The sequence below is a fragment of the Scyliorhinus canicula genome, chromosome 8 (assembly GCF_902713615.1).
Source record: "Scyliorhinus canicula chromosome 8, sScyCan1.1, whole genome shotgun sequence".
Classification (NCBI taxonomy): Eukaryota; Metazoa; Chordata; class Chondrichthyes; order Carcharhiniformes; family Scyliorhinidae; genus Scyliorhinus; species Scyliorhinus canicula.
The window spans coordinates 150,146,804-150,165,655 of record NC_052153.1 but is presented as its reverse complement, the minus strand read 5'-3'; the positions used below and the strand labels follow the sequence as shown (position 1 = coordinate 150,165,655).

General features: G+C 45.2%; 1 protein-coding gene across 1 annotated transcript in view; it reads right to left on the bottom strand.

Moving 5' to 3' along the window:
• The window catches only part of map1b (microtubule-associated protein 1B), a 154,690-nt gene that overhangs the window by 30,312 nt on the left and 105,526 nt on the right, over positions 1 to 18,852 (bottom strand). Inside the window, exons 3-5 of the mRNA XM_038805420.1 lie at positions 16,498 to 16,580; positions 7,490 to 7,630; positions 592 to 6,571 (exon numbers count right to left, since the gene is read on the bottom strand). Coding sequence (XP_038661348.1) covers positions 592 to 6,571; positions 7,490 to 7,630; positions 16,498 to 16,580 — 6,204 coding nt within the window. The remainder of the gene's footprint in view (positions 1 to 591; positions 6,572 to 7,489; positions 7,631 to 16,497; positions 16,581 to 18,852) is intronic.

Sequence of the window (18,852 nt, the reverse complement as noted above, 5' to 3'; positions counted from 1 at the left end):
GTGAATTTCCATACTATTTCCCCAATTACCTTCTGTAACTGTGGTGATAATCAGCAGAAATCCTTGAAAAATGACATTACTTCCTCCTGAGTTTCCACCAAGATTATTTTTTCATAGCTTTTTCATAGAATTTACAGTGCAGAAGGAGGCCATTCGGCCCATCGTGTCTGCACCGGCTCTTGGAAAGAGCACCCTACCCAAGGTCAATACCTCCACCCTATCCCATAACCCAATAACCCCACCCAACACTAAGGGCAATTTTGGCCACTAAGGGCAATTTATCATGACCAATCCACCTAACCTGCACATCTTTGGACTGTGGGAGGTAACCGGAGCACCCGGAGGAAACCCACGCACACACGGGGAGGATGTGCAGACTCCGCACAGACAGTGACCCAAGCCAGAATCGAACCTGGGAGCCTGGAGCTGTGAAGCAATTGTGCTATCCACAATGCTACCGTGTAGGCCCTGGAGGGAGGGAGATCAAGAGGAAATTCCATGCAAATGCATTTATTTATTTTAAAAGAGATTAAATACTCAAAGTGTGACACTCTGGCTCTAAATTCAATATATCTGATCTCAACATTTTACCTGGACTTTTAGTAGCATGTGTAGATTTTGAGTTTGTGGTGTTAGTAGCATTTTTTGCTTCCTTGTCATCGCCTCGAGCGCTCTTTATTTCTGGATTAGTGCTAGCTTTGGCTCCTTTCTCCACTGACTCCTTCTTCTTAGGAGAAGCTGTTTTTGCAGTTTTATCAACTGATTCCTTAGTAGATGCTAGTGTATTTGTTCTGGAAGGAGCACTGGAATGCTTTGGTTTGCTGTCAGCTTTTCTGGAAGGGGAGGAAGACTTTGTCTTTGCGGTCTGTTTTTTGGTCTTTGTTCTCTCTTTAACATCTTTCTTCAATGGCTTGTCTGCTTTCGCCAAGCTCTGTTCAGTCGGCAGTGCTTCAGGGTCTACCATGCAAACATCTGGATGTGGTGGAGGAGGACTAGGGTCCTTTAACGAAATAGGCGGGGGATCTATTTGCCTGTGTACAAGTGTTCTGTCTGTAGGAAGAGTTTCTGATTCATCCTCAGAGTCTAAGGCAGCATCTGCAGTGATCGAAGGGCATTCTTCTGTTCCAGGAGGAAAATCGGAATCGGTCTGTGATGGCGCTGACTCGCTGACTGATGTTCCTGGGGTATCATCACATTGCCGAGCCTGCTGCTTTCCACCGGATGGGGGCTGTCCACCTCCTCCTTGAGTCAGTGGTCTTTCGAGATCTTCAGGGGCATCATCTTGCTCAAAAAATTCTAATGGGCTTGGATTGATGAAAGATGGGGAAAGGTCGGCCATATTGTGCCTGAATGAAGTAGGAGTTTTAAAACATGTATCAGCAGCATGTTGAACCTCTGTTGAATGCCCTGTTCCAGATGCAAAATATTCAGCTCCAAGCTCACAAATGTCTTTGGCTTTATCTTGTTTGCTGCTGAATGCCTCCATTTCTTCCATGTCAGACTGCATTACTGGAAATTTGCTGTGAGGGAGGGCATGCTCTTGGAATGAGTGTGATGCATAAACAGCAGATACTTGCTCTGAAGGCGACACCATGGATGATACCACTGGAGTTTTCTCCTGCAGCAGACCTGAGCTTGGTGAATCAGATGGGTGCAGGTGAGGTACTTCTTTTGCCAATGAAAGGGGCTGCGCAAGATCAAACATCTGCAGTTCCTCCTGTTCCTGCAGTGGAGAACCTGTCTGTGGTGAACGGGCAGACGATACCCTTTCTGAATGTAATGGCACATGGGAAGTAAATGATTTTCCAGATAGTATCGAAGTACAAACACCATATTCCTCTTGCAGTGGAGAGCTTGTTTGTGGTGTGCGAGCAGATGAAGTTGATGGGGAAACCTCTGTTGGTGGGGTTGAACCAAACTGAAAATGATCTCTTTCTTGACCATAGAATGATCTGTCAAGCATGGGCAAAGCACGTTGGATAAACCCAGGCTCGTGCATATCTGATGGACTATAATCTACTTCAGTGGGCCCATTTTCAGATATGTGTTGGAAGCTAGCATTAAACGCAGGCTGTTCAGGAGATTGCCTACTGAAGTCCAAAGCCAAAGACTGTTCAGGTGACTCCTGACTAAACTCTACAGACATTGTTGAATGCTCAGGTGACCTAACTTCCTGTACAGGAGATCTGGTTTTTGCAGTTTTTGGAGACACCTCGGGAGGAGAAATTGACATTGGCCTTGGGCAATCCTCTCTAGAAGGTGAAACTTCAGTTTCTTGGAAAGTTGTAGGTGTTTGGACAACAGACACTGAAAGAGATTCATCTACTTCAGTTGAATGAGGAGACCCAACTTCTGCATGCAATGAGGGAGATACATCATCTGCTGTAGGTTCTGGGAAAGAACTTGTGGCAAGAGATGCTGTTGAAGCTGAAGCAACACCTTCTATATGGGAATAAGTGTCTTCTGCTACCACCTCATCGACAGGAGTAGCTGACTTATCTGATGTGGTTCCTTCAGAAATAGACATTTTGCTGTCTTCTTTAATCGAACCGATTTGACTGAGATCGACCAGGGTTGGGGACAGTTCAGATGTTGTTTTATGAGCTTCAAAGGGGCCAAGTGGCGGGAGGTTTGGAACAGCATTTTCTTCCACTTTACATTCTTGGCTAAAACTATCTTTAGGTGTCAACAACTCAAAGCCTACCGCACGCTCTTTTACAGGGGGTGCAGGACTGGATGAAAAATCATTTATTGGATAAAAATGAGGTGAAGAAAGTAGTTTAAGCTTATCACTTGAGAGTTCCATTGCACCTTCAAGAAATTGTACTGGGAATTCTTCTCCATCATTTGGAGAGCTATCAACAGGTGAACTGGAACCCAACATTGGTGGACTTCGTAGCGGTGACAAAACCTTTTCTACAGGTGATTCTGAATCAGGTACAGGCTCATCCATGGGGCTATATCTTGGACTGGTCTCATCAATTTTCATATCATCAGTCTCAATAATAATTGGGGTTGGGAATTTTCCTGTTAATTCAGTTGCAAGTTTGCTGTTTTTCTCATCAACTGGGGACTGATAAAATGGGGTGTGGCCAGCACTAGGAGAACCAGAATGTGTGGGAGATGCCATCTCTAGGGTTTTTTCTTCGGGACTAGCTAAATGATCATCTGGAATTTCATGATCAGAGGTTGTGAGATCTGTGGATGCCTTGATATCTGATGAAGTCAATTCAAAGTTGACATTATGATCACTCAAGGGTGTCCTAGACTGTGGCGATGAGCCAACTGGACTCCTTACCGGGCTCAACTTGGCTTCAAGATCTTTTATTTGTTTCTCCTGTTTTTCAGTCTGTAGGTCCTCATGTTTTTCAAATTCATCAGGTTTAGGAATGCAAATGCCAGTCGATGGGCACTTGAAGCATTTGTCTTCTTCCAGAGAAGATGAGGGAGATATTGTTGATGCGGATGCTGGATAATCATCACCCTGTGTCACTTCAGTTTTTGAAGTTTCTAACGAGAGTCCATTGTAAGTGTCAGGAACAGGAGAAAGCTTCGCTCCCTCACGACCCTGAGCAATAACAGTAGTTTCAAACTTTGTCATGCTTACAAACTCCTGAGTAGGAGATTCAGTCTCGTCATTGTTGGTCTCATCACTCATAATGTCTCTAGGTGTGGACATTTCATCCATCGGGGTAGGTTCACTCGAAATCTCAATTGTAGACTGCGTAAAACCTGATGTAGCTGTAAATTCCTCTGGAGGTTCTTCATGGGTTTCTTCATCAGAAACTGTTATTTCACTTTCAAAATCAGTCGGTATTGTTTCATTACGAATTGACAAGGTATGATCAATAATTGAAGAATGAAGTGCAGAGAGTTTATCCAAAGTTGCACCAGGCGATGAAATTTTTACTTTATGCATCTCAGTGGTTTTAGTCTCACCTATATCTTTCTCTTCATAAATGTCAGCTTCTTCACTAAGATCTACCCTATTCTCTTCATCTTCTTTCTCTTCTTCAGCTTCCTTTTCAAGAAAGTCTTCTCGTTCTCTACGATCATCTCCCGCCTCAGATTCTTCTGTTTCTTCTTTTTCTATAATCTCTTCATCTTCAACTGGTTCTTCAGTTTCAATTAACTCTTCTGCTTCAATATCTTCGATCTCAGCCTTTCGCCCAGTTAAGATATGCTCATGTCTGTTTTTGCCTAGAGGCATCTTTTCCACCATATCTTCTGCTAGCTCTTCAACATCTTCAGTCTCTGCCTTTTCTTCATAGTCACCAGGTTCAGAGGATTCTTCAAAAGCAGCACCTTCATCTTCAAATCTTTCTAATGCAACCTTATTTCCAGATTCAATGTACTCTTGAGGAGACTGTTCAAATTCGCCTTCTGCTTCAGTGGTTGTTATTCCTTCATCGGGAGACTCATCTGTCTCTAAAGAATCTCCACGAGTTATAATGCCTCTTTTTTTTGCAAGTGCTGTTTCTTGCACTTCATTATTTATTGAATTTTCTGTTGGGACAATAGGTCCTTCAATATCTCTTTTCTCCTCCTCATTAAGTTCTTCAAAGTCCTTGGTCAAATCTTCTGGTGAAGACATTAGTGATCGTTCGATCTCAAGTTCATCTGTGGCCATTGCAACTACTGTTGCTGCCGCCGCTGTTGCTGCTGCTGCCCCTGCCATGGCGACTTTTTCCATTTTGGTCTCTTTCTTGCCTGGTTTTGGCTTTCCTTTTTCTTTTGGTTTACTTGTAGTAGTGTCTTCCTTCTTCAGCGGTTCACTTTTCCTTTCCACTTTGGGTTTCGTTGGTAGTTTTTTGGCCTCAATTGCGGTCGCCATTTTTTTAGCTTCCTTAACAGGTTTCTTCAGCTCTTTCTTGACATCTCTGTCATTTTTTTTAATTTCCTTCTTTTCTTCCTTTTTCACTTCTTTCAATGGTGTTTCTTTTTTCTTCACTTCCTTTTTAATCTCTTTCTTTGCTTCTTTCTTTGCTTCTTCTTTTTTGGGTTTCTCTTCTTTTTTGACCTTTTCTTTTTTAATAACAGCTTTGTCTTCCTTCGCCTCTGGCTTTGCACTATCTCTTTTTACTTCCTTTTCTTCTTTCTTCTTGTCTTCCGGCTTCTTGGCTTTAACCTCTTTCTTCACAACCCGTTCCCTCACAGGTTTTGGTTTGTTCTCCGATTTTAGCTTGTCATCCCGCGCCGTTTTTTCTTCAAGTTCCTGTTTAGCGGTTTCCTCCTTTGCTTTTGTTTCCTTTTCCTCAGGCTTTGACTGTGACTCTGTTCTGGGTTTTTCCCTCTTAACCACGGGTTTTTCCTTCTTTTCCGCCTTTTGAAGTTTTTCTTTGATAGCTTCATGTTGATTAGCTGCAGTGGGCTTCACCACCTCTGCTGTTTCTTCCTTGGTGTCCTTCTTAACTCCTTTAGCAGCAGCTGGCTTCAAATTAGATTTAAGACTCTCCTTGCTGTCGCTACGTTGCTTCATCTTGGCCTGTTTTACAGTTGGGATGGCCAGGCCAGCTGTTAGCTCTTTTTGAGTTACCACTGGGTGTTTAAGGAAATCTAAGTCTTTGAGTTTTTCTAATCCATCCAGGACATTGTACTGTGGAGCATTTCCTGGGAACAGGGCCCGTACAATTTTTTCTGTTGGATTAGCTGGATGCCACACAATCAGTGAGGATATTGAGGTCAAATATGGAAATGAAATTTCTGCATCTTTGCCATTTGGTAACACTAGTCCAGTTTTAGCTTTGTTATTGCTGGACCAATGTTGCATGAAAAATTGTAGCTCTTTGCTCCCTTTCACTGGATTTAAAATGTACATTTCCAGTCTTCCCACGCCCATTTTCTGGAACAGTATTACCGGATCAATAACATTTCCTACAGTCCTATACAGGGGTTCTGGTTTTATGGACAATTTGTTTAAATACTGGAGAGTAAGACAGGTTTCCTCAGTATTTCTCCTGACCCTGAAATTAGGTTGCAAGTTTGTCATATTTTCTGGGACATTTAGAAATACAACCCCCAGTTCAGGCGAGATCAGGTTTTTCAGCCAGTCGCTGTTGGCCGTGGACCCTTGTGACTGCTCCTCTTCCAGCTCTGCTATCTTGCGTTGCAGTAAACTGTTGACTCCGGGGAGATTATCAGCTCCATTGTGAGTGAGTAGAATTGAGTCGACTCGGTCCAAATGTCGAACCAGTTTCCAGAAACATGACTTCCGATCCGAACCTCCGTTTATAAGCATGTTAAACCCATTCACAGCAAACAGTGCTGAGTCCCCTCTCCCGCCGGGGAAAATGTAGCAGCAAGGTTTTGACAGCTTTAGGAAACCGCCCGAAGCTGGGGGCTCCAATACGTCAAAGGATGACGGTACCTCAACCGATTCGGAGAGATATTCAGTGAATTCCGAAAGTCCTTCCATTTCTGGTAGAATGGAGACCGAGTTCAGTTTTATATTGATGAAGTCCTGCAGATTATGCTTTTCCAGGTTTGTGTTTTTCCAATCACCTTCCTCAAGGCAGAATAATGTGAGGCTGGCTTTATTGGCTGGATGTGTGGTGCTCAGTAGCTCTCCAATCTGACAGCAGAATAAAAGATAATACTTAATTAGTAATTAGTTGTGAAAGACCTCAATTAGCACTGTGCTGCCTTTTATAAATAGATTGCAGTACATTCAGTTCCTGCCAAATAAATTATAATTGCTTATCAGGAATACTTGCAGTAGAAAGAAGCAATACAATATCCTTCCATTCGTACTTTTCATTGCCAAAATAAATATTTTGAATTGTTAATTTTAACTTTATGTAACTAAATTATAAAGATAGCACAACTTTTTTGCATGCATTTTCATTTTTTTCTTAATCTCAATTCTATTCAGTAAATCCCCATCTATTTCCATAGATGTAAGAACTGTATTTTGCCATTCATGTTCCCCACATGTAAAGGTCATTTTCTCACCACCTTTTGGTGACTATATATCTAGAGATGTGCAAAGTCTGATTACTGTAAACAATAATTAACTTTATTGTGACCTGAAACCTCTAGGTTTTGCAGGAAAATAATGCGGTTATGTAAATTTTTGCAGATCACTCAACTAAATACAAAACACCATTTTAGTACCAATTTTGTCCTTGGTGTTCGTAATGTCTTTAAAGGAGAAAGTACCATGTGATTATTTGCTCACAGTCTGAAATTTCTGCCTTGCAAGCAAGAAATTGTTAAATGCATATAAACCTGCCTGTTTACCAAGGGGAGAGCGCAATGTTAGCTGAACTGGCATCATTTTTGACTTAAATGCCAGCTCAAAGCAATGGCTGGATGGCACACCAGCATATTTGATAATCCATTTCTACTGATAATGGACTATTCAAGTTTTTTTAGCCCCGAATGGTTTGATGCCCCCTCTCCAAAGGGCCAAAGAAAATTTGGTCAAAGCAATGTTTTACTGCAGAACAACACTATCAATATCAGAGTGTAAAAATGTTTGTTAACTTACCCCCTGGTCTGTAAATATTTCAATAAAGTTCTGAAATGAGAATGAACCACTTTGCAGAATCAGTTCCCCAGTATTTTCACAGCATTGCCCAGTTAGCACCAGCAACTTGTGTCGGGCAGCATCAGTGATCAGGAGGCGTACCTAAGGAAAATAATTCATGTCTTAGAAATGTGGAGCAAATCGCTGCAAGCATATATTTTACAAACGTACACTCCCAGATGAAGCTTCTCATGCCTGTTGACCTCTCTTTAGGGATGACCTAATGTCTTCTCCCGGTATACGAAGGCCTGTGATGGGAGCATGGGAAAACTGGACAGATTTGCAGTCCCCGCATTGAACATTGCGGCTGGAGCAGATGCTGGAAGTCACGTTGATGCTCATTCTGACATGGGAAAGATGTAATAATGGCACAACGTGAGAGAGGATGGGTTCCAAGATTTTCCAATGTTGAACCAGATGTTTTGGTTGAACAGGCGCAGAGAAGGAGAGATGTATTAGATATAGATATAGAGAAATACAGCACAGAACAGGCCCTTCGGCCCACGATGTTGCGCCGAACTTTTGTCCTAGGTTAATCATAGAATTTTGGACAATTTTTCATGGCCAATCCACCCAACCTGCACATCTTTGGACTGTGGGAGGAAACCGGAGTACCCGGAGGAAACCCACGCAGTCACGGGGAGGATGTGCAGACTCCACACAGACAGTGACCCAAGTCGAAATCGAACTTGGGACCCTGGAGCTGTGAAGCAATTGTGCTATCCACAATGCTACCGTGCTGCCCTTAAGAAGTTAACCTACACTCCCTTAATCTACCCTAATCCAAGTACCTATCCAATAGCCGCTTGAAGGTCCATAAATTTTCCGACTCAACTACTACCACAGGCAGTGCATTCCATGCCCCCACTACTCTCTGGGTAAAGAACCTACCTCTGACATCCCCTCTATATCTTCCACCATTTATCTTAAATTTATGTCCCCTTGTAATGGTGTGTTCCACCCGGGGAAAAAGTCTCTGACTGTCTACTCTATCTATTCCCCTGATCATCTTATAAACCTCTATCAAGTCGCCCCTCATCCTTCTCCGTTCTAATGAGAAAAGGCCTAGCACCCTCAACCTTTCCTCGTATGACCTACTCTCCATTCCAGGCAACATCCTGGTAAATCTCCTTTGCACCTTTTCCAAAGCTTCCACATCCTTCCTAAAATGAGGTGACCAGAACTGCACACAGTACTCCAAATGTGGCCTGACCAAGGTTTTGTACAGCTGCATCATCACCTCACAGCTCTTAAATTCAATCCCTCTGCTAATGAACGCTAGCACACCATAGGCCTTCTTCACAGCTCTATCCACTTGAGTGGCAACTTTCAAAGAACTATGAACATAGACCCCAAGATCTCTCTGCTCCTCCACATTGCCAAGAACCCTACCATTAACCCTGTATTCCGCATTCAGATTTGTCCTTCCAAAATGGACAACCTCACACTTGTCAGGGTTAAACTCCATCTGCCACTTCTCAGCCCAGCTCTGCATTCTATCTATGTCTCTTTGAAGCCGACAACAGCCCTCCTCACTATCCACAACTCCACCAATCTTCGTATCATCTGCAAATTTACTGACCCACCCTTCAACTCCCTCATCCAAGTCGTTAATGAAAATCACAAACAGCAGAGGACCCAGAACTGATCCCTGTGGTACGCCACTGATAACTGGGCTCCAGGCTGAATATTTGCCATCCACCACAACTCTCTGTCTTCTATCGGTTAGCCAGTTTGTTATCCAACTGGCCAAATTTCCCACTATCCCATGCCTCCTTACTTTCTGCATAAGCCTACCATGGGGAACCTTATCAAATGCCTTACTAAAATCCATGTACACTACATCCACTGCTTTACCTTCATCCACATGCTTGGTCACCTCCTCAAAGAATTCAATAAGACTTGTAAGGCAAGACCTACCCCTCACAAATCCGTGCTGACTATCCCTAATCAAGCAATGCCTTTCCAGATGCTCAGAAATCCTATCCCTCAGTACCCTTTCCATTACTTTGCCTACCACCGAAGTAAGACTAACTGGCCTGTAATTCCCAGGGTTATCCCTATTCCCTTTTTTGAATAGGGGTACGACATTCGCCACTCTCCAATCCTCTGGTACCACCCCTGTTGACAGCGAGGACGAAAAGATCATTGCCAACGGCTCTGCAATTTCATTTCTTGCTTCCCATAGAATCCTTGGATATATCCCGTCAGGCCCGGGGGACTTGTCTATCCTCAAGTTTTTCAAAACGCGCAACACATCTTCCTTCCTGACAAGTATCTCCTCAAGCTTATCAGTCTGCTTCACGCTGTCATCTCCAACAATATGGCCCCTCTCGTTTGTAAATACTGAAGAAAAATACTTGTTCAAGACCTCTCCTATCTCTTCAGACTCAATACACAATCTCCCGCTACTGTCCTTAATCGGACCTACCCTCGCTCTAGTCATTCTCATATTTCTCACATATGTGTAAAAGGCCTTGGGGCTTTCCTTGATCCTACCCGCCAAAGATTTTTCATGCCCTCTCTTAGCTCTCCTAATCCCTTTCTTCAGTTCCCTCCTGGCTATCTTGTATCCCTCCAGCGCCCTGTCTGAACCTTGTTTCTTCAGCCTTACATAAGTCTCCTTCTTCCTCTTAACAAGACATTCAACCTCTCTTGTCAACCATGGTTCCCTCACTCGACCATCTCTTCCCTGCCTGACAGGGACATACATATCAAAGACACGCAGTACCTGTTCCTTGAACAAGTTCCACATTTCACTTGTGTCCTTCCCTGACAGCCTATGTTCCCAACTTCTGCACTTCAATTCTTGTCTGACAGCATTGTATTTACCCTTCCCCCAATTATAAACCTTGCCCTGTTGCTCGCACCTATCCCTCTCCATTACTAAAGTGAAAGTCACAGAATTGTGGTCACTACCTCCAAAATGCTCCCCCACTAACAAATCTATCACCTGCCCTGGTTCATTACCAAGTACTAAATCCAATATGGCCTCCCCTCTGGTCGGACAATCTACATACTGTGTTAGAAATCTTCCTGGACACACTGCACAAACACTACCCCATCCAAACTATTTGATCTAAAGAGTTTCCACTCAATGTTTGGGAAGTTGAAGTCGCCCATGACTACTACCCTGTGACTTCTGCACCTTTCCAAAATCTGTTTCCCAATCTGTTCCTCCACATCTCTGCTGCTATTGGGGGGCCTATAGAAAACTCCCAACAAGGTGACTGCTCCTTTCCTATTTCTAACTTCAACCCATATTACCTCAGTAGGCACATCCCCCTCGAACTGCCTTTCTGCAGCTGTTATACTATCTCTAATTAACAATGCCACCCCCCCCACCTCTTTTACCATCCTCCCTAATCTTGTTGAAACATCTATAACCAGGGACCTCCAACAACCATTTCTGCCCCTCTTCTATCCAAGTTTCTGTGATGGCCACCACATCGTAGTCCCAAGTACAGATCCATGCCTTAAGTTCACCCACCTTATTCCTGATGCTTCTTGCATTAAAGTATACACACTTCAACCCATCTCCTTGCCTGCAAGTACTCTCCTTTGTCATTGTTACCTTCCCCACTGCATCACTATGTATTCTATTTGTATGGACCAAGAGGCCCACTAGATAATCTCGCAGCAGGTAGTGAGACCAGGTGGCCATGATGTTCAATTCCAAGAGTCAAGCCCAGGGACCTAGATGCAGTGCAGTTAAAAAGCTCAATGACATCACAGGAGTGGCTAAGGTCAATGAACGTGTCTTCAAATGCCATGTACCACCAACTGCACCACTTGCCTCAAATGATGCTTAATGCACAACAGCCCCATCACTCACCTGTCAGTCAATAATTAGGGCGGCACAATGACACAGTGGTTATCACTGCTGCCTCACAGTGCCAGGGACCCTGGTTCAATTCCGGCCTCGGATGACTGTGCGGAGTTTGCACTTTCTCCCCGTGTCTCCGTGGGTTTACTCCGGGTGCTCGGGTTTCCTCCCACAGTCCAAAGACGTGCAGGTTAGGTGGATTGGCCATGGTAAATTGCCCCTTAATGTCCAAAAAAAGGTTAGGTTCGGTTGCAGGGATGGGATCGGGACGTGGGCCTTGGGAGGGTACTATTTCCAAGGGTTGGTGCAGACTTGATGGGCCGAATGGCCTCCTTCTGCACTGTTGAGATTGTAATCTCTATCAATCAGACCTAACATCCATAGACATACCTCATCCTTACAGACAGCACTGTTACAAACCTCACACCCATATAAACAAAATGTCTGCTATCCAATTAGGATATAAATGCATTGCAGCACATTCAGTGATACATTTTGCAGTGCATTCAGTGATATATTTTCTTCTCTCTCACAAGACCTCGAGAGGAATCAAGGCTGTCTGTGTGCTGGCTGTGAACGCCACAAGCCCAGTTATAACTGCAATGAACACCTTGTTTATAATTCCAAGAGTCTTCATCTAGTCTCCCATGAGCCTGAGGGTGAGTACACTACAGTCGAATAGCTCTACACTTTCCACTCAACAGACAGTATGACTTCACGTGAAAATCCAGGAGGTAGTAATGGAAGACACTCAGCCCTTGCACTTGTCCGAGAGATTGGAGGTTTTGCAGCCTGTGTGGACGAGAGCGAGGGCTGCAGGGAGGATGAGCAGACTGACCATCGCACTTGGGAACAGGGATACAGACAAATGGGAGGAATGTAAATGAATGGAATTGTAGCAGGGGACAGTGTTGTTAGAGGGATAGACTGTGTTCTCAGCATCGAGAGTGTGAGCCCCGAGGGCCGTGTTGCCAGCCCGGTGCTAGTGTTAATAACTCCTGGGGGAAGAATTCAGTTGTTGTTGTATCGGTGGGTACCAACCACACAGATAGAACTAAGAAAGAGGTTCTCATCAGGGAGGATCAGAAGCTCAGGACTCAACTAAAAAGCAGAATCACAAAGGTAACAATCTCTGAGCCACAGGCAAATTGACATTGGGTAAATAAGATCAGGGAGTTGAGTGCGTGGCTCAGAGATTGGTGTGGCAGCAATGCGATTATGCCATTTCCTAGGGGGCGGAGCATAGCTGATCCGGGGGATCCCTGCATGTGTGACGGCCAATCCATCTCAAGGGCCCAAAAATCAATAGCGATGTTTAAGGGGCATCTTGACAAATACATGAATAGGATGGGAATAGAGGGATACGGACCCCGGAAGTGCAGAAGTTGTAGTTTAGATGGGCAGCATGGTCGGCACAGGCTTGGAGGGCCGAAAGGCCTGTTCCTGTGCTGTACTTTTTTTTGTTCTTTGTTCTAAGACAAGGTGGCACACAACTAGAGGTGCTAACCGTTGGGGGACAAGCACGGCTGCCCTATCTTACCTCAATGGAGGAGCCAGCATCACCATTATTGGAGTGGACGCTGCAGAGGCCATGGTTAGTCACAGCTGGAATATCAAAGATGACGGCATGCCTATACCTAATTCTCCTCAACTCTTCCGATTTACCAGCTACAGATGACCTAAGAAGGCATTCCTCCCCTCCCCGATCACAACCTCATGTTCTTCTTCTTTCAGGTGCTAAACATTTGCTACCTGGAAGAGCAAGAAGTGATGGAGAAACAGTCAATAAATCTCACACTTGTCGCCACTTGCTCAGGTACTGACACTCCGCATCATTTAGGAGCAGGATCTGCATGTGATGAGATATTGGGCATCAGGGACTTGCAGCCAGAGCAAGGTGCACAGATGTCGGCTTGCTGTAGGGTGAGGTTGCTCATCAATTCTGTTGCAGAGGACTCAGATGAGCACTTTGATGGGACAGGATATAGAAGAAGGCTGATGTGTACATACAACCAAATACTTGGTGCTTTGGCACACCTGCCAGAAAGCCTGTGAGTAGTTTTTAAAATTCATTCCTGGGATGTGGGCTACGCTGGCTAGGCCAGCATTTTTTGCCAACCCTATCTAATGTAGAGGTGGTGGCCAACTCCAAAGGCACACTTGTGGACCCAACCATAATGCAGCATTTGATGACTGATACCTCAGCTTCCATTACTGCACAAGCACCAACCACCCATCCTGGTGCTACAATGGAAGCTCAGAGTTCAGTCCAGCCAGCTCATATTGCTGCCATCATGGCTGCTGATACCAGTTTTCAAAGAAGCTTGACAGATGTCACAGCATTCCAGCAATCTGTCCTCCAGCACATCCCTAGAAGCACCACTCTGGTAGTGACTCTGTGGAGCACTCTCAGAGCGGCAGTATTGGAAGACCGAATGCTGCCAGTCTATCAGGCTCTATCAGGACCCTTGTTGAGCCTGTCAGCCAGCCAACCCATGCTGCCCATGATGACTCCTGCCCATGCCGAGATGGTACAGTCCAAAGCTAAGCCTCCTATGTGTTACCCCAGGTCATCCTGCAGGCCCATATGCACTGACAGTCAGCAGCCTTCTGCTGGTCATCAGCAGCCACTGGCCTAGCACTGAACAACAGCAGTAGATCAACCAAAGCCACATGGGGGAAAACAGGGAATGCACAAGCATGATTAGTTGACATTTGAAAGTAATATGACAGGATTGAATTGATACATTTCGTTTGGAATGTTTATTTTCTGCTGGCTTTTATTTTTGTAAAGTGGCCAAGCAGACACCCTCATGGCTCGGCACAACATTGAGGGCCGAAGGGCCTGTTCTGTGCTGTACTGTTCTATGTTCTATGTTCTAATGATCAGTGGCAGGGAAGGTAAGGCAATGAAGTTACTGTGAAAATAATCTAGTCGCCACACTCCTGCGCCTGTTCAGGTACACCGAGGGAGAATTCAGAATGTTCAACTCACCTAACGAGTACTTCTTTTGGGACTCGTGGGAGGAAACCAGGGCACCCGGAGGAAACCCACGCAGACACTGGGAGAACGTGCAGACTCCAACATGAATCGAACCTGGGACCGTGGCGCTGTGCAGCAACAGTACTAACCACTGTGCTACCGTTACCCCTGTCTAAATAATACTCGCAGCCGGAGAAGGCAGACTGAAGGGGGCTCATCAGGTGAAAAGATGACAAGGAAGAGCGGGGGTGGGGGGAGGGAGGGAGGAGGAAGGGGGGGGGGGGGGGGATCCAGTAAACTCATTTGGAATGTGCTTTCTGCCCATTGCCAGAAATTTCCCACAATTGGACAGAGACTTAGGCCCTGACTGAAAACCGGCATGTTTCTCTCCAGATGCACAACCACATTTTCAGGGGCTGAATTCTCCGCTGTCGGGATTCTCCATTGCACTGGCAGACCGGGGATTTCCCAACAGCGTGGGGCTGCACACAATGGGAAACCCCATTGGCCGGCTGGCAAGACGGAGAATCCCGGGGGCGCCACCACACCAGAAATCTGGGGCTGGATTCGCCGCAACCTGATGGCAAAATCGCAGCCTGCGCGGGGACGGAGAATCCATTTTCCCGCATGGAATCAGGACTGGCGCTGGTTCCCCGATTCTGCGGGCCCCAAGAAGCGGTGTACTGTGCCGCCTAGGACCTACCTGGGGCCATTGCCAGAGGCCGGCTCTGCCATTCTGTATCCCTGACCGGCCGTAGTCCTGACGGTGTGGATCTAATGTGGTCCAGCCAGTTGGGATACTCGCGTGGCAGTTGCGGACCTCAGTCCGCCCTAGTCGGGGGCGGGCCGATCAGAGGGCGGGGGCGGCGTTATGGGCGGCCGGGAAATGTTTGTGCGGGCGGACAGGGTCGGCTGCGCGGCTGATCGGGGGGTTTGTTTTTAGGGCTCAGCTCCGCGGTCTGAGTCCGCCATGGAGCATGGCTTCACCGCTGGAGGCCGCCGTCGTGCACATGCGTGGCCTCAGACCCGGAAGTGTGGGGGCCCGTATCTGCAGCAAAAGCTGCTAGATCCACACCGGATCCCTGCTAGCCCCTGCAGGATTTTGAATATGGGGCCTTTTCTCGCGATTTTGTTTGGCATGAAACTCCACGGTTTTTACGACCGCGTACCAATGACAGAGGCTTCTCTGCAGAGGTCCAAGTATTGGCAATGTTGTTTGAACACATCAGTGATCTGTTCAATCGCCTTTCCTGTGTCAGCATGGTTTTCATTGTGTGTGTAACTTGGGTACCAGCATCATAAGCTATGTCATGTGTGGACAGCCCTTATCGTCCAGTGCCATCTTTGCTTTGTCATAGTGGCTCAAATGGAGATGGTGCAGCACCCTGCCACAGGAAGACGACATCATGATGGCTGCCAGGATGCTGGGCTTGGACCTCCGTGATTCACTGCACACGGTCGCACACCAACTGGACGTTGATGAAGTGGAATTTCCTTGTTATGTTACCCAGAGTTAGCATGCAGCGTCTGATGAGATAATTACACAAGAAATTGGAGCAGGACTCGGCCATAACAATCCTTTCGACTCCATCATTCAATATGACCATGGCTGATTTTCAACCTAATCCACTTTCCCTCGCACTCTTCAGATGAATACGATCGATTGCATCTTTGACTCTGTCTATATATATGTTTCTGGAACCCACCTCTTCATTGACCTGAGGAAGGAGCAGTGCTCCGAAAGCTACTGATTCAAAACAAACCTGTTGGACTTTAACCTGGTGTTGTAAGATTTCTCTTGCTGTGCTCACCCCAGTCCAACGCCGGCATCTCCACATCACTTATACTGATATCAGCATTTTATTTCCAGATTTACAAAAAGAACTGAATTCAACTTCTCAAACTGCTATAGGAAGACTTGACCATTAGTGTAGCCCTGGGCTCATGGTACAAATTTCATAGAGATTCAAACCCAATAATATCAGCTCTATCCCTTTACCCCCTTTCTCACCATGGCAGGATCTGCACAACCTTATATATATACTGTTTTCAACTTACAAAACTCACACGGAGCAGGTAGACTGAATAATCCGGATTGTACTTTGATAAACTTCATTATCTCATTCACGTGTACTCTTTGCCACCTGTCGGTTCTCTTACCTCAGTGCTCACTGCCTCATCGGAAGGGTTGATCAGGACAACGGTTTCCAAAACATCACTTCTGTGGTGAAGGATTTTCTGACCTATCACACACACAAAAAAAGTGTTCAAATAAAAATCAGAAGAATTAATTGCATACTGAATAACGAATCCCCAAAATAATATATGCTCCCAAAATAAACACACTGTCCATTACTTATACAAAATCAACATACTGCGAACACTGCAAATCTGTAATAATGATGGGAAATGGTGAAAACACACAGCAGGTCGATGATAAGTATTGGACCTGAACCGCTAACTCTGTATCTCCCCCCACAGATACTGCCCGACCTGCTGAGTGTTTCCAGCAATTTAGTTGCCTAGCTGAATATGAGTACAGTTTCGAAGTCCAAAGTCAGGAAGAATAATACGAAAGGCAAATATATCTCTGGATAGACCAGTTATTCATTTGTTCTACAATGTTTACATTTACTTTAGGAATTGCAAAGGTTTTAAATTCGCATTCAACATCTTGGCCTTATTATTGATCAGAAACAGAACTGGACCAGCTGCATTAAAACTGTGCCTACAAGAGCAGGTCAAGGCTGGAAATTCTACAGAAAGTAATTTGTTTCCTAAGTCCCAAAGCCTGTCCATCATCTAAAAGGCACAAGTCTGGAGTGTGATGGAATACTCTTCACTTGCCTGGATGAGTGCAGCTCCAACAGCATTGAAGAAGCTCGACACCATCCAGCACAAAGCAGCTCGCTCCACAAACATTCACTCCCTCCACTACTGGCACATTGTGCCAGCCATGTGTACCATCTACAACAGGCACTGCAATAACTCACCAAGGCACCTTAAACTGCAGCTTCTAAGCCCGTGACATCCATCATCTAGAAGGGCAAGGGCAGCAGATACATGGGAACACCACCAACTGGAAGGTCCCCTCCAAGCCACTCACCATCCTCACTTGGAAATATATTGCCATTCTTTCACCATCACTGGGTCAAATCCTGGGATTCCCTTTCTCATAGCACTGTGCGTGTATCTACACCATATGGACTGCAGCAGTTCTCAAGGTAGCTTAGCTTCTCATAGATAATTAGGGATGGGCAACTATTACTGGCCCAGCCAGCGAAGCCCACAACCCATGAATGAATGTGTACCAAATTTGGACCTACCACCGCGTGTTGACCTTCCAAAACATAATTATTATAAGCTTTGGTATCATTAAAATTAATAATCATGGGCAGGATTTGTATGCCTGAACCTTAGTTTACCCTCCTGACATGTGAAGCTCTGTATCCAGATTAAAATAACTATACGAACTTAAAGCAGAGAAAGAGGCCAAAATGGCACACAACTATGGCAATATCTATTTAATTAAACCATCAAGTCATTATACACTTTTAGCTCTCCCCCACAGATCTTTCTTTTTTTAAATTCATTTATGGAATGTGGGCTTCGCTGCCTAGGCCAGCAGTTGTTGTCCATCCCTAATTGCCCCTGAGAAGGTGATGGTGAGCTGCCTTCTTGAACTGCTGCAGTCCATGTGGTGTAGGTACAACCACAATGCTGTTAGGGAGGGGGTTCCATGATTTCCAAAGTGCGTTGGTGGTGGAGGGAGTGGATATTTGTGCAAGGGGTGCCAATCAAGAACGTAGCTTTGTCTTGGATGGTCTTGAGCTTCTTGAGTGCTGTTGGAGCTGCACCCATCCAGGTAAGTGGAGAGTATGTTACTCACCACAGGATTCCTAACCTCAACCTTGCTCTTATAGCCACAGTTCAGTTTGTGGTCATGATAATCCCCAATATGTTAATAGTGGGGGATTCAGTGATGGTAATCCTATTGAATGTCAAGGGACGATGGTTAGATGATCTCTTCTTGGAGATGGCCATTGCCTGGCACTTTTTAAATGCTAGCCATTTTTCTGACCTTTTTGTGCTTTGATTTTGGCCCAGGCATTGTTGTTGATTGATCAGTCATTGAGCACATTATTGGGACCTATGGAATCGGCCAGTCACTGAAGAGAATAGGCCAGTCACTTGGCCATTGCTAATCCTCAAAACCAAAACCCTAAAAGCTGCACATTTTTACAAAATTAACCAAAATCATTACATCTTGCCACGCCACAACTGAGCTCTTTGGTTTAGGCAAGTGTGATGTGTCTTTACGCCAAGATATATCAGACAAACAGAAACACATCTATGCACACTTTCCAATTGTTTGGTTTGAAAAGTCTTAAACATACGCCCAAATCTTCCGGTCTCCAGATTATGCATGTCAGGACCCTAGGAAGCCCTAATCCTCAGAACTATGTGGGAACCGCCTGAGCAGTTGCAATTTCTGATGGGAAATTCCCCTGCTCC